General features: G+C 43.5%; 1 protein-coding gene across 1 annotated transcript in view; it reads left to right on the top strand.

Annotated features, from left to right (window-relative positions):
• LOC126191961 (probable RNA-binding protein 19) overlaps nt 1–17,116 on the top strand; it is a 130,574-nt gene that overhangs the window by 95,946 nt on the left and 17,512 nt on the right. Inside the window, exon 11 of the mRNA XM_049932567.1 lies at nt 10,291–10,458. Coding sequence (XP_049788524.1) covers nt 10,291–10,458 — 168 coding nt within the window. The remainder of the gene's footprint in view (nt 1–10,290; nt 10,459–17,116) is intronic.

Here is a 17,116-nt window from a genome sequence, read left to right as displayed (position 1 = left end):
AATATCTGTCTTGCTTATTATCGTACTTTCCACCTTCAAGCTCTTAGGTTTTCATATCTTATCTAGTACAATTCCCAACAATCAACGTTTCCTTCCCATCATGTCCGGTAACTTCTTGGGCGACTTTTCCATAGCTCTCCTCATACCTCTTGCCACTCCATTTACTTCATGCCTCTTCTTTCTCCTTCAATCCTTTTGCCGGAAGAAGACACTAGCTCCAAAAGCTTGCACATTTCCGTAACTTTTATGTGTGTTTTCTCATGCCACTGCTTGGCGAGTAGGTTGTTTATCTGTTGTTGTTGTTGTTGTGGTCTTCAGTCCTGAGACTGGTTTGATGCAGCTCTCCATGCTACTCTATCCTGTGCAAGCTTCTTCATCTCCCAGTACCTACTGCAACCTACATCCTTCTGAATCTGCTTAGTGTATTCATCTCTTGGTCTCCCCCTACGATTTTTACCCTCCATGCTGCCCTCCAATACTAAATTGGTGATCCCTTGATGCCTCAGAACATGTCCTACCAACCGATCCCTTCTTCTGGTCAAGTTGTTCCACAAACTCCTCTTCTCCCCAATCCTATTCAGTACCTCCTCATTAGTTATGTGATCTACCCATCTAATCTTCAGCATTCTTCTGTAGCACCACATTTCGAAAGCTTCTATTCTCTTCTTGTCCAAACTATTTACCGTCCATGTTTCACTTCCATACATGGCTACACTCCATACAAATACTTTCAGAAATGACTTCCTGACACTTAAATCTATACTCGATGTTAACAAATTTCTCTTCTTCAGAAACGCTTTCCTTCCCATTGCCAGTCTACATTTTATATCCTCTCTACTTCGACCATCATCAGTTGTTTATCTATCCAATTATATTTAAATTTTCTGTTTTATGACAAACTCTGGTAAAGAGAATTCATCCAGAAGAACTTGAAGCAAGAAACAAAGACTAGATGGAACAGCTTGTTTTGAATGTTACAGACTGTAGTTAGGCAGTATGATGGAATCTTGGAAATGCTAGTGGAGAAGGACATCTCTGTAAAACTTACTGGTTATGACACCAACCCTGTGAAAGAGTTTGTGACATTTTTAGAGCTTTTCAAAGATGCTACGGAGGTGCTCCTAAGCAGAGGTATCGTACAATTCAGTTTGTTTTGTTATGGGTGCATAAACTGCAAGTTTCATTGTAACGTAGTGCTTGAAGAAACAGAGGTACATTTATATTACTTTAGAACCAGTTTTCTTGTTTCACTTGTGCTGCATATGCAGCTAATGAAAACTGTATGCTCCAAAATGCCAGTTTCAGTGTCACTAGAATTTGGCAGTTCATTACAGCTGTCGTATTAACTGTAGCTACTAAAAGCCCTGTCTCCATCTCATAGAGGAGATGGTCAAAATTTGGACATTGCACAGGACTGTAGTGATTCCAATTATTAAAACTAATGTCTGTGATAGAGATGAGACGTTGAATACTGTACCTCAAATTTGTGATGGAATATCTATTCCCGGTGAGCTACAGCAAAATTATAATATGAAAATAATGTGTTACTCTGTTTTTGTGATATCTTTAAACATTTGTTTAGGGCACACCAGTCAGAAAATGTAGTCATTGTTTGCAGAATGACTATAGTTGGAGTCACGAACAATGGCGGTAGAGTTTAGGCTTGTTCTGCACACCTACATCACGTATTCTTTGACAGCCAGTACTGTTCTGCACACTCTGTTGTAAATGCTGTAGCTAATGTGAGCATTAAACTTGATTGTAGTGAGTTGTTTAATGAATTTCTATTCCATTTGTTGCGAATTTTCATCGCTGACTGCAGCAGTGACAAATTCTGCACAAGCAAGCAAGAGACACGATTTGCAGGATTTCAAACAGAAAGCACGTGTATGCATGTATCACAATTGTTGCTTGGAATAGTCAACAATGCAATCCCAGTCTGTGCCTCGACATACACAAATCGCCATCATTCGTGGAATGGACTATAGACTACGGCCACTTCATATTCAATCAAATGAAAATATAGCAAGATAAGTTCTGGAAGAATGTATGCAATTTATGAGTAAGGGAGGCCACTCACCGAGTAGCAGAAGTGTTGAGTCACCGACAGGGCACACACAAGAGAGAAGAAACTTTTGGTAACGTTCAGAAGAAGACCTAGAGGACGGATGGACGGACACACACACACACACACACACACACACACACACACACACACACACACACGATGTTATATGTATAAGCAGCTCAACAGTCCTGCCATTTGGTGAGTGGTCTCCAATCTACAGATGCATTTCACTTGTATGTAACCCAAGTGGATAGTGATGACGACAACGATCCACAATCCACATAATGAGACGTGTAAGTGCAACTGTAGTCTCTTTCTCATTCTGTCTGCTGTAACAAGAAGAATGTTGTGTGTTACAGCCTTGCCTTAAATGCAGTTAGCAAAAGGCATCAGAAATCCTAACCTCAGACAGAGTAAGCAGACTTGATCCACAACGAGACGAGATGATGATATCCTGACAGGTGATTGTAATTGCAATGTTAATAAAGCATAATTGGGAGTCAGTTTTGTTCCATTGATTGGCGACTCCATGTTGTCCTGTGCACCACGACCAGATAACAGGTTTACTTGAAAAAAAGAGACAGCATTGGTCGTATATTTTTTACTATTGCAAAATCGATTTTCTGTCACTGAGTGACCATCTTCAGTGCTATATTGTATAACTTAAATTGGGATGCACTGTTGTCACTAAGCTTACGGCGATCACATAGACTGAGGTCGCTGTTTTCAGTCTATGTGATCGCCGTAAGCTTAGTGACAACAGTGCATCCCAATTTAAGTTATACAATATAGCACTGAAGATGGTCACTCAGTGACAGAAAATCGATTTTGCAATAGTAAAAAATATACGACCAATGCTGTCTCTTTTTTTCAAGTTTTGTTCCAGTTAGACTTCTAATTTCTTAGAGGGTAAAATTCGCATATGTAAATCTGAATCAATAATCAGATCGTGTTATAAAAAACGAGTGTGATTTCTCATTCTGAGACCAACCATCAGTACAAAAATTGGTCTTTAAGTTATTTTTCTGTGAAACATTTAACTATTTAAATTTTTGTTATTGCACAAGGCAGTCTATTTTTTTCTTATGTATGATAATGAAATTGTGAATAGACATTACCATCCAGGAATATATGTCACAGCATAACTAAATTGATCTGAGTGTAGTTCCGTCAGCTGGTGGAAGTATGTCAGAAACAACACCAGCCTGTATGCACACAGAGCTACAAAAGTAATGCGGCAAGCACCTCAGACCGTGCACTCTCTGCCCTACCCACGGTGCCGTGTTCAACCATAGTCTGCCTATTCGAGCATTCATACTGGTGCATGCCATTCCCAAGCATGGTCTTCTCAAATGAGTATTGGCAAGCAAAATGCCCAGTTTGCAGACTTCTAATGCCCACATAAAATGCTGTACAGAAATTGTTAATACCAGCCGCTAATGGAATAGAATATGCCTGTGACAGCTGATTAATGTGCTTCCACTTGAAGGAACTCCACCCTTGTCGTCCAGTGCCTCCAACCAGATGCTCATTGCCTAGCCTCTCATATCAGTAATGGAAACCACTTCCTACACCAACTCCCGGCCATCCCCACTCTATTATCACCTGGATCTGCACTCATCACTGTTGATTCCACCTCCCCATATACTAACAGCCCTCATATTAGTGGCCTTGCTGCTATCAAACACAACCTCTCCCAATGTCTTTCTTACTCCGAACCCTTTACTTCACTTCTTATACATGTAAACAATTAACATCTTGGTACACAGCTACCTCTCCTTTGAGGGGGAGATATGCAAACAAATTGGAAGTATGGCTATGGGACCCTCTTATACGAGTCTGTTTACGGACGTCTAGAGGAAACCTTCCTAGCCTCCAAAAACCACAAACCCTTGTTTTGTTCAGGTTCACTGATGATATCCTCATGATCTGGAGCTAGGGCCAAGACACCTAATCCCCATTCTTCTACAGCCTCAACACCTCTCCAGTTTGCTTCACTTTGTCCTCCTTATCCCAACCTGCCATCTTCCTCGAGATTCACCTTTACCTCTCTGATGGCTCCATCTATACTGTTAATAGTTAATGCATTAACCACCAACTGTACCTGAATTTTGACAGCTGTCACCCATTCCACACCAAAAAGTCACTTCCATTTAGCATGGCCACCCATGGACATATCTGCAATGACAGAATTCTCTTGTATAGTGTGATGAAGATCTCTCAAAGGTCTTCACAGACAGGTGCTATCTCCTAAATCTAATCTACAAACAGAAACCCCTTACCTTATCCTCAGACACTCTTAATACCCCACCACCTCCAAGGATGAGGTTTTAAAGAGCATCTTATCACGCGACATCATCTCAGACTGGAGCAACCGGGCATGTCCTGTGCCAGGGCTTTAAATATCTATCATCATGCCCAGGAATGGAGAACATCCTTCCCACAATCCTTCCCATCCCTCTTGAACTGTTATCCTGCAACCATCCAAACTACACAACATCCTGTTCCATCCCCATGCCACCACTCACTCTCCCATCCCCATGCCACAGGGGACATATCCCTGTGAAAGACTCTGGTGCAAGACATGCCCATTTTTTTCACCTAGCACATCTTATTCTAGTCCTGTCACAGGCTCATCCTATCCCACCAGAGACGGCTACCTGTGAAAGCAGCCATATCATATACCAGCATACCAGCTCTGCTGCACATTTTGCATAGTGTGGTATTTAGGAATGGCCGTCAATCAACTGTCCATCAGAATGAGTGGCCACTGCCAAACTGTGGCCAAGACTAGACCACCCAGTAGCAGAACATGCTACTGAGCACAACTTGATAGAGTTCAGTGACTGCTTTGCATCCCGCATCATCTCAGTTCTTCCCACCAGTAGCAGGTTTTCTGAACTTTGCAGGTGGGAGTTACCCTTGTAACACAATCTGAGCCATGCACCCGCTCATATTGATGAGTTAAGTCTGTGGCCAGACCTTTGTACCTCATTGTTGGGTGGTGGATTTCACAGCGTCCTGTTAGGGAGCACTTGAAGAGGTGCGTAAGAAAATGTAGTGCAGATGCAAGTGCACGAGGTCTGCCTTGTTTGGTACACAGCCTGGTGTTGATGGCGCTTGAGGACTGGAGTAGTTTGTTACATGGCAGGTGGATCATACCCATTTACATACTCTTTGTGTGACAGATCAAGAGAAAGTGTAACAAATTTAGCAGTTATTGGCCTTGTGAGTAGGACACCGCAGTGGTCAGAAGGTTACCACTGAATGGGTCCTAAACTCTTGGCTGCTGGTTACTGGGGTGGATTTCGCTGTTGATTTGCTGGAATTTCATCCAAGTAACTTGTTTATGTTGAGTCTGGTGAACCTAAATTTGTTAAACTTGTGCCATTGGTTTTGATTCATTGGAGACTCATTCTAGTGTAATGGCCTTGACTGCTCTTTGGCAAACTAAAGTAAGTGTGAGAGGTTATGAATATGTTTTATATGAGGTTTTTCATGTGGTGACATCAACTTCTATTTGGTTGCTTCCCCAGAAGCTCGTATCTTTACATGAACTGTGTTGCATACCTGATCATAAATCAGCTTGTATTTCCTCAGTGGCAGCAATCACAGCAAAAAATTGGCTGTAAGTACAGCACTACCTAGATCCAGTAACGTGGTTGACATACACACTTTTAGTTTTGCAGGTTTCACTTCCATAAATGTCAGACCTCCCCCACTCACTGAATTAGCTATGATCAGTCTGTGTCTTAATTACATGATTAAGTCATTATTTAACCAGTGTGCACATTCTGAACCTTCTAATTATATGACAATAGTCACTATGCAGTAAACCTAACCAATCGGCAACAGTCTTGCCCAGATGAACGGTATGTATGGCACTTATGTATTAAAGTTAATCAGTAGTCATTGTTTATTGCCCTGCTTCACTGTCCACACTCACAACACATCATTGCACCATTACATTTTTACAGTTCTGATTGACATGAGTTTTACTCTCAAAATCTCAGAACAGACTGACTTAAAATGGTTTCAGGCCCAGTGCTTATATAGTTTTGTGAAACTCTACTCAAGTTTCACTTTCTGAAATACGTAATTTTGATAATTTACAATTATAATTTTACATCTCAAATTAATTGAATAGTGCAGGAAATTTGATTTCAGTCTGAACATTGTCACAATAAGAGTTTTGACTGAAATAAGCGTCCCTGATGATGAAAACTGCAAAAATAGGTTGTTGTTGTTGTTGTTGTTGCGGTCTTCAGTCCTGAGACTGGTTTGATGCAGCTCTCCATGCTAATCTATCCTGTGCAAGCTCCTTCATCTCCCAGTACTCACTGCAACCTACATCCTTCTGAATCTGCTTAGTGTATTCACCTCTTGGTCTCCCTCTACTATTTTTACCCTCCATTCTGCCCTCCAATGCTAAATTTGTGATCCCTTGATGCCTCAGGACATGTCCTACCAACGGATCCCTTCTTCTAGTCAAGTTGTGCCACAAACTTCTCTTCTCCCCAATCTCTTCTCCCAATAGGTAAATACACAATATCATAAGTGTTAAATACCTGGACACTAATTACTTGCTGATGTTCCTACCACATTTTGGAAATTAGCTGTAAGAATACTTTAAGGATTTCTATGGGTTATTTTCCTAACTTTATCAGTAATATAGTAATTACACCTGTTTACATGTCAGTAATGTTGTGATTGGAGTAGGAAATAATTACTGCTAGGTAACTGAACTGAGCTTTAGCAGAATTAGTTACCTAAAATGGTTTAAACTAATTAGGAAATTATTCTAATGTAATTTAGCAAGGTTGGTCCTAGTCTTTTACTCAGAATTACAGGATGATATCACATCTCTATAATTAATAAAGTAAAAAAAAAAATATTTTAGGGAGCAAATAACAAAACAAAATGGAAATGGGTCCCAGTTTGCTTTGCTACAGCTTCTCTTGCAGATAGGAATTGATGATATATGTATATTACTTTTCATATGCAATGGTGTGCCGAGTGTTGCTTGTTGTTGTTGTTGTTGTTGTGGTGGTGGTGGTCTTCAGTCCTGAGACTGGTTTGATGCAGCTCTCCATGCTACTCTATCCTGTGCAAGCTTCTTCATCTCCCAGTACCTACTGCAACCTACATCCTTCTGAATCTGCTTAGTGTATTCATCTCTTGGTCTCCCTCTACGATTTTTACCCTCCACGCTGCCCTCCAATACTAAATTGGTGATCCCTTGATCCCTTGATGCCTCAGAACATGTCCTACCAACCGATCCCTTCTTCTAGTCAAGTTGTGCCACAAACTTCTCTTCTCCCCAATCCCATTCAATACCTCCTCATTAGTTATATGATCTACCCATCTAATCTTCAGCATTCTTCTGTAGCACCACATTTCGAAAGCTTCTATTCTCTTCTTGTCCAAACTATTTATCGTCCATGTTTCACTTCCATACATGGCTACACTCCATACAAATACTTTCTCTTCTTCAGAAACGCTTTCCTTCCCATTGCCAGTCTACATTTTATATCCTCTCTACTTCGACCATCATCAGTTATTTTGCTCCCAAAATAGCAAAACTCCTTTACTACTTTAAATGTCTCATTTCCTAATCTAATACCCTCAGCATCACCCGACTTAATTCGACTACATTCCATTATCCTCGTTTTGCTTTTGTTGATGTTCATCTTATATCCTCCTTTCAAGACACTATCCATTCCGTTCAACTGCTCTTCCAAGTCCTTTGCTGTCTCTGACAGAATTACAATGTCATCGGCGAACCTCAAAGTTTTTATTTCTTCTCCATGGAATTCAATACCTACTCCAAATTTTTCTTTTGTTTCCTTCACTGCTTGCTCAGCCCTGTCTCACTCCCTTCCCAACCACTGCTTCCCTTTCATGCCCCTCAACTCTTATAACTGCCATTTGGTTTCTATACAAATTGTAAATAGCCTTTCGCTCCCTATATTTTACCCCTGCCACCTTCAGAATTTGAAAGAGAGTACTCCAGTCAACATTGTCAAAAGCTTTCTCTAAGTCTACAAATGCTAGAAACGTAGGTTTGCCTTTCCTTAATCTAGCTTCTAAGATAAGTCGTAGGGTCAGTATTGCCACACGTGTTCCAATATTTCTATGGAATCCACACTGATCTTGAACTAGGTCGGCTTCTACTAGTTTTTCCATTCGTCTATAAAGAATTCGTGTTAGTATTTTGCAGCCGTGACTTATTAAACTGATAGCTCGGTAATTTTCACATCTGTCAACACCTGCTTTCTTTGGGCTTGGAATTATTATATTCTTCTTGAAGTCTGAGGGTATTTCGCCTGTCTCATACATCTTGCTCACCAGATGGTAGAGTTTTGTCAGGACTGGCTCTCCCAAGGCCGTCAGTAGTTCTAATGGAATGTTGTCTACTCCCGGGGCCTTGTTTCGACTCAGGTCTTTCAGTGCTCTGTCAAACTCTTCACGCAGTATCATATCTCCCATTTCTTAGCTTGCAGTTATTTTTGGCATGTTAACTGAGTGTGTTCTGTTTTATGGAATTTCATACATGGCAAGTATATCATTCTGTTTTCTTTGTGTTGTAAAGTGGCTGATAAATACGACATCAGTTAACATGTTGAATCAGCGCCCTTAGTACAAAGAAGCAGATTTTAATTCTTTTATTACTTTTAATCACTGAAGTTGTTGTTCTATTTGTTAAGTGTACAAATGGTAAAGTAATACTCACTATTAATTAGAGAATGTTAAAATTTCTTGGAAACTGCTTTCCCAACTGTGATCAGTTTAATTGAAAATTGCCTGTCTCAACCATGGTAAATTTTCTTTGGAGATTTTTTCAACTGTTAGAAGCTGTAATTGATTCTGCTTTGTAGTATTTTACTTATATTAAGACTTGCTTGAAGATTTTTTTTCTTAAAGTGTGCCAAATTTCAGTTGTTACACCTGTGATATATAAGACGAAAGGATGTGGGTTTTAAGGGAGAGGGTAAGGAGTCATTCCAATCCCAGGAGCGGAAAGACTTACCTTAGGGGGAAAAAAGGACAGGTATACACTCGCACACACACATATCCATCCGCACATATACAGACACAAGCAGACATATTTAATGCATGCATGATATGTCTGCTTGTGAGATGTCTGCTTGTGTCTGTATATGTGTGGATGGGTGTTTGTGTGTGTGTGTGTGTGTGTGTGTGTGTGCGTGCGCGCGCGCGCGCAAGTGTATACCCGTCCTTTTTTCCCCCTAAGGTAAGTCTTTCCGCTCCCGGGATTGGAATGACTCCTTACCCTCTCCCTTAAAACCCACATCCTTTCGTCTTTCCCTCTCCTTCCCTCTTTCCTGATGAGGCAACAGTTTGTTGCGAAAGCTTGAATTTCGTGTGTATGTTTGTGTTTGTTTGTGTGTCTATCGACCTGCCAGCACTTTCGTTCGGTAAGTCACATCATCTGTGTTTTTATATATTGTTCTGTAAGAACTATACTTTCTGGGGCCCAGTACCTTACCACTCCCTGCTCCGTTCATTGCTTCCATCTTCCAACATCCTTCACTCCCACAATATTCATGGCCTCTGTCTCCACAAACAACAACATCCTCCTCCTCTGTCCCGTCACCATGTCCAAGTCCCTGTCTTCACATCATTGTCTTGTACACAACATGAGCTCGCTCACTCCACAGAATTGTCTTGGGCACAACATGAACTCACTCGCTCCAGTGTCCGTATGTCATCACGATCTTATCCCGTGCACTTACTGCGTCTTCCTCTCACATTCTTATCCTGCACACCCACTGCCTCCCTCTGAGCTGTCAGCCACCCCTCCCCAATGCCGCCTCCTGTTTCCCGCCTCTTTCTTCCTCTACCCACCCCTATCAGCACAACCATTCACTCCAGTGTGCTTGCCGAGCTGCTGTCCCAGCATTTTGTGATCAGTTAGCACAATGTAGCTGTGTGTGTGTGTGTGTGTGTGTGTGTGTGTGTGTGTGTGTGAGTGAGAGAGAGAGAGAGAGAGAGAGAGAAGAGAAAGAGAGAGAGAGATAGTCTGTATGTGTACTCTAGCTCATTAAGGGATTCATCTGAAAGCTAGTAGAGATTTCACTCATTTTTGTGAACCTGTCAGCAACTCATTGCCTTTACTGTTCGGTGAGTGATCTCCTTTACTCCTAATTAGTATTTAATAGTATGTTACACTTGGTTTTAACTTTTCTTCATTTTTACAGCAATTATTGAATTCTTGGAGCCTTCAGAAGCACGAACAGCTTTCATGAAGTTAGCATACACAAAATTTAAGCATCTCCCTCTTTATTTAGAGTGGGCTCCCTCAGATGCTCTGAAGGAAGCACAAATGAAAAAAGATGATGATTCAGTACATCAAGCAGTGAATGAAGGTAATTTCTGTTTGGCTACATTTACCATTCCACTTGATTTTCTGTTCCCTCTCTCCTGTTTAGTACCAGTTTTATAAATTTGAATGAACTGCACTCTTTGTGAGTCATTTAGGATTGTTTACTCCACAATAAAGCCACATTGAATTTGATCTAAGAAAGAGCCAAGTTTGACATCAACCAAAATGATTTTCATACCCTCAAAAGTGTATTCTTGCATGCAGCCATTGCCAGTGCTATAGTGTGTTAAGTTTAGCATGTACTGCATGTTAGGGGAAGGAGCAGCCACACATGGTGACAACAAGCTGGAGGGAGGCTGTGCACTCCTGCTATAACCCACCGTAAAAATATTAAGGTGTCAAATAGCACACACACTACCTGTAAAGTGACACTAACACCACTCATATAAATGACACTGCTGTTTACATTAGTACTCTCACTCCCAATAGCCCTGTACGTTGAAATAAACTGTTCTGCCATTGTGTCAATAGATATTCCTCTAAAAATTTTTGAAAATGACTCTAACGAGAAGCCTAATCATCTTTACAATATGAAATTGTTCTTTCACTTTTCAAGTGCACCATCCAATGTGAAAGTAGTAACTTTCTCCTTTTGTAAATATTGTTTCACTATTATGCAAATTAGATTTATTGCATTTAAATATGATTTAAGTAAAGAGGTAATCCAAGAACTGAATCCCTCAAGGGGGGGGGGGGGGGGGGGGGCTCACGGTTCTTCTGTGAGTTCATGTGTGGCACCCGTGGGTCCCCGAGCTATTGCAGCCCATTCTTCTTTCCAGGCTGCATTTTCTTCCCTGTGCCTCTCCCTCCCCATCCCTGCTCCTTCTCCACTGCCCCCTCCTTCCTATCTCTCAGTGTTCTTACTTATGTTAACCTGGCTCCCCATCTGGTTTTGCTGCATTCCATGCAGTTTTGTTCTCCTTGCCTTTTCTATTTCATCCTTCTTTTTTGGCCTTTTTGGTCTTCCTTTGGGGTCTGACCTCCACTTCTAAATTTTCAGTCCCTAGTGTAAGCCATTTGGGGAGAGCTCCCTCCCTAGTGTCCATGGTGTGGATTCATCCCCCCTCCTTAGCCCACCCTCTGCTCTGCTTGGCCACCAGTATGTGTAGCCATATCATGTGGTGCAGCTGTCATCATGTACCCTTCTGGCTTAGTCCCCGAACACCACAGGTGTCACACTTCTGATATCTGAGCTGTTGCCTCCCCATGTATGCTTATGAGTGGTTGCTTGTCATTCTGGAGCATCGAATTCCCGGCAGTGGCCGCTGCGCCAGATGGCCCTTGGTGTGGTTGGGTGGCACCCGTGAGTGGACCCTCTTGATTGGAGTATCAGGTTGGATGCTTTGCATATGAAATATATTAAGCTCCAAAAATCTGGTTGCTGTTCTACAGCTGTCTCTTTGAATGGTGACGGATCATTGAATGCTGCTTCTTTTGACCCTGTGGCCTACCTTTCCGTGGCTACATCCTGGGAGGAGAGCCAGACACACTGACTTGGTGTGAAATACTTTCCCTGCTACCTGGTCTGTACTAGGGCAGTCGGGCACACATTCGCCACCAGAAAGCCATTATTTTTTACAGAAAATGTGAAAGAGAAGTTTGGCAAAGTGGAGTGTCAGAATAAGGTGTGGTCGGGTTCCCTATTGATCAAACTTTTTTAACACACAATCTGCAGCTCTTTGTGCTTGTGATCATCTTGGTGATGTCCTGGTGTGCATTATATCTCACCATGCTTTGAATATGGTCCAGAGAGTAATTTTTCATAGGGACCTCATCCTTCAAACTGATGAGGAACTCCAGGTCAATCTGGAATGATGGGGCGTTCATTTTGTTTGCTTTCGGTGCTTGCATTTTGGTACGTGCCTTCCCAATGTAGGGCAGACTCTCTGTGGTGATTGTGGACCCCACTCCATGAGGGAGCCCCTGTGTTCATCACCCGTGTGTGTTAATTTTCATGACTGTCACTTTCCTTACTCACCAGATAGCCCGGCTTATAACAAGGGAAAGTAGATGCTAGAGTAAAAGTCTATGGATCATTTATCTTACACTGAGGCTGGCCAGAAATTTGACCGACTTCATCCTGTGTCAATGACTTCTATTTTTACCTCTGTTACGTCCTTTCCCCTCATCCCTCTTCCATACCCCAGTCCCATCTCCCTCTCGTCTCCCCCTCTCCTGCAGTTTCCACGCCCTCTCCTCCAGGTGTCACTCCCTCTCCCTGGCCAAAGAAGTGCCCCATTCTTCAACACCTGCCAGTGATGAGCCTCCCTCCTGGGAGCCCTCATCATGGCTGGCGTCTCTCAGGTCAGAGGCCTACTGTCACATCTCGGCCACCTTATGCACAGTCATAAGTGCTCTAAGGCCACCCACTGTTTTTTGGTCCTGGATCATGCTGAAGCCTGCTCTCCCTCTGTGCCCTGCCCACCTCAACCTATGAAAGAGAAGAAGAAGAAGAAATAAGTCGCAGGACAAACCTTCACTCCTGCCCAGAGGTGCCATCTTCCCCTGCACAACTAGAGTCTGATCACGTACTTATGGATGTCACCCCGTCCTCATTGGTGACAGATGGTGACCTGGCAATGTGATTGGATCCAGTGCTTTTGCCTCCTGTTTGGATACCTACTCAGTGTTTATTCAATGGAACTGTAGTGGTTACTACCATCATCCCCCAGAGTTGCAATTGCCTTTTACTCAGCAGTTTTGTTGTTCTGCCGAAATCTCATGTTACTGATAATCATTCACTGACTCGTTTTGGATTCTGTACTAGCTGTTGGAACCAGGTTGGCCCTTTGAGAGCTTCTGGTGGCACCTGCATGTTGGTCCGTACAGATATTTTTAGTACATGGATCCCAATTCAAACCCCATTGGAAGCAGCTGCTGTCCTGGTCCACTTGGGCTCTGGGGTCACGTCTTGCAATCTGTATCATCCTCCTGACAGGCCACCTTCATTTGCTGCCCTAACTGTTCTCCTTCAGCAGCTCCCCCCTCCCTTCCTACTCCTCGTGGAGTTTAAGGCCCATCACCCTTTGTGGAACAGCGCTTCTTCATCTAGTTGGGGGCTCCTCATTGACCCGTTTCTCGCGAACCATGAACTGTGCCTTCCTAATTATGGTTCCCCTATGGTAATGGTTCTCGTTTCAGTGCCACAAGTGGCATTTTCTCTGCCATTGATCTTCGCTCTTTTCCCATCCCCTTCTTCCTTCCTTACACTGGTCGTCACACAATGATGTCTGTGATAGTGACCACTTCCCCTTGATTTTGTTATTGCCTTCCTACCTCCCAATCACCAGGATACCCCACTGGGCTTTGCATCACATAGGCTGGCCTCTATATACCTCCCAGGTCGTTTTTACCCCTTCTTTGTTGGGTTCTTTTGATGAAGTCGTCTGTGATTTGTCTGATAAGATAACCCACACTACTGGCGTTGCTGTTCCCCCCTTGACATACCCCGTTTGCTGTTGACCAGTTCTGTGGTGGAGCACAGCCATTTCCACCACTGTCCATTATATTCGTCGCGCCTTGCAATGTCTTAAGTGGCCTCTGTTCTCCACTGGTCTTATTACCTTTAAACATCTTCATGCCAAAACTCATTACTTAATCAAACAAATCAAATGGGCATCTTGAGAATACTTTGTTTCCTCTCTAGGTTCTTCTGACCCTCCGTCACTGGTGTGGGTTACACTCCACACCTTCCAAGGTTGTCAGCGGCAGTCTTTCATTCCAGTCCGTGCTCTTCCAGGTGGCCATTGTACAGATCCTCCTGTTCTCGCGGTATACCTCATGACCCATTTTGTGATGGTTTCAGAGTCAGCCCCCTCATCCAGCTGCCTTCCTCCTCCAGAAATAATGGGCTGAAGCTTCCCTCTTATTTTACCCTTTGTCAGGGGCAGAATCCTACAATAAACCTTTTACTGAATTTGGGAGCATCTTCTGACCCTCTCTTCTCCCCACAGTTCAGCTTCTGGCCCCAGCTCCATCCACAACCAGTTGCTTCAACACCTCAATCCTCCACAATTACAGATCTCCTCAAGGTGTTTAACAGTATTTGGCTCCAAGGCATTTTCCCTTCTCATTGGAGAGGCAGTATTGTGATTCTTGTCCATCAGCTTGGCAAAGATCTGTCGTCCCTTGACTGTTACCAGCCAATCAGCCTGATCAGTGTCCCCTGTAAGTTACTAGAACAGGTGGTGGGTCTCCGAAAGATCATCTTCTTTGATTGGAAACTGCAGTTCAGCAGGCCTTTTCTCAGCGCCGCCATCTTGTTGCGGTCTTCTTCGATCTTCGTAAAGCCTGTGACAGCTTGGCACCATCACATCCTCCTTACACTGCATGAGTGGAGTTTTCAGGGATCCCTTCTGATTTTTATTCATCACTTCCCCTCCCACCAGTCTTTCAGAGTCTGGGTTGGCACTGTTCTCAGCTCTCCTCTGGTCCAGGAGAATGGCATTCCTCAGGACTCCGAATTAAGTGTCCTTTTTCTCAACACTGTTAATGACTTGTGGCCTCTACCAGACATTTGGTCACCCGTGCTCTCTATGTGGATGATTTCTGTAGTTGGGCTAGCTCCCACTCATTCGCATCTGCTGAATGACAGATCTGGGGTGCCATCCAGTGTGCTTCCACATGCACATTTCGCACCGTTTTCAGTTGTCTCCCCTTAAGTTGAGAGTGGTGCATTTCTGTCACCATACCACAGTCCATCCTGTTACCGAGCTCCATCTCGGTGCCCTACGCGTGACCATGGTCCCCCAGTTCTGTTTCTTGGGTCTTCTTTTTGACAAAAAGCTAACTTTGTTGCCCCGTATTCATCATCTGAAGATTGGCGATTTTTGTAAACTCAGTATTCTTTGTTCCCTTGTTCGCACCTCTTGGGGCACAGGTCATTCGACCCTTCTCCACCTATACTGGGCATTAGTTCTGTCTCGTCTGGACTATGGTTGTTGAGTTTATGGATCAGCAGCCCCTTCCACGCTGCTCCTCTTGGACTTGTTTTACCATTGTAGTGTCCATTTACCCACTGGTACCTTTTGCACTAGCCCTACCGATAGTCTTCTGGGATCCCTCCCCTTCTGATTCAGTGGTCCCAGCTCCTGATTTCCTATGGTATAACTATCTGCTCTTCCCCTGCTCACCCTTCCTAGTCTATCTTTAAGTGACTTTGGGCCATTGCCTGCCCACTGCGCATCCTTAGTGGGTTTACCGGTTGGGCTCCGCCTCACTTCTCTCCACCATGATTTCCATCTCCCCTCCTTGTCTTCTTCCCCACATTCTCTCCCGACCATCCCCACTTGGTTAGTTCCTTGGCCCCTGATTTGGACAGCTCTTATCTGGGAACCAAAGGCTTCCATTGCTCCAGTGGTGTTCCGTTGTTTGTTCCGAATCCTCTTAAGGGAGTTTCAGGACGCCGTTGTTTTTTACACCTATGGCTCCAAAACCACCGATCGTGAGGGATATGCCTTCACATCTTCTGTTGGCACAGAACACCATCTCTTGCCTGCCAAGTGTGGGGTGTTTCTGTGGAACTGATGGCTGTCGGCCCTCTGCTTTATTAAATAGTTCTCACTCACTTGAGTTTTGTTATCTAGAAACTCAATGTATAGCCTTAAGGCTATCGCTCATTATATTTCCTGGCGTTGCGTGGTCTCTGCCATCCACGACCTACTCGCTGATCTTGGTGATGGTGCTTGTTCGGTTAATTTCCTTTGGGTTCTATGCCATGTAGGTATTGTGGGTAATGAATTTGCTTATCATCTGACTGGGGGTGGGGGGAGGCAGCAACCTATCCTCCCCATTCTCCATAACCCTTCTGGGACCGGATCTGCAGTTTTACATCAAATCCCTTTTTGCTTGATCATGAGCTAACTCTTGAATAAACTTCATGTCATCAATGAGACTCCCACCACCATGTGGCATTCTTTCCCTCTGCCTCTCCTGGCAGGAATCTACCATCCTCTGCCATCTTTGTATTGGCCATACTAGGTTGACCCATGGTTTTTTACTTTTTTTACTCTGCATTGAGTGGCCATCGTCCCCCTACCCCACCCCCCCCACCCCCACCCCCTCTCTCTTTGTAGTTGCAAGACTCCTCTCCTGGTGATCCATATTTTGCTGCACTGCCCCCGCCTTTTGGCCATTCTCATTTAATGTGCCCTACCACCTTCCTTGTTTCAGGTGTTAGTGGACGACTCTCTTATGCTTACGTCTGTCATCAGTTTTCTTTGTAGAAGTGATTTTTCAACTCGGGTAGAAGTCCTTGAATTTACCTCTGGAATTTGAGTCCCACAATTGATGTTATCTCCACACCGGCAAGACTCTAACTGCCTTTTCCCTACATTTTGTCTGGTCTGTTGTATTGTTTTGTTTTTCCTTTTCCTGTGCCTTCTTCCCCTGGTGTTGTCCTTATTGTATAGTGATATGGTATGGTGGGGTGTCAGGACCTGTTGGTGGCAGTGCTGGTGCCCCATCATACATGGCTTGTCTGGGGATCTACCTGTTTCCACCTACTAGTCTCCTGTTCTGTCCTTTTTCTGCTGCCCTGATGTTCCTTTTCCCCTCCTTGTTTGCACGTTAACCCTTCTCCTTGACTGGATTGTGTTGTTAGTGTTGACCCTTCTTGGATTTCTGCCATCTTAGATCATAGG

The sequence above is a fragment of the Schistocerca nitens genome, chromosome 1 (assembly GCF_023898315.1).
Source record: "Schistocerca nitens isolate TAMUIC-IGC-003100 chromosome 1, iqSchNite1.1, whole genome shotgun sequence".
Classification (NCBI taxonomy): Eukaryota; Metazoa; Arthropoda; class Insecta; order Orthoptera; family Acrididae; genus Schistocerca; species Schistocerca nitens.
The sequence above is the reverse complement of the archived record's forward strand: the minus strand, read 5'-3'. Positions and strand labels throughout refer to the sequence as shown.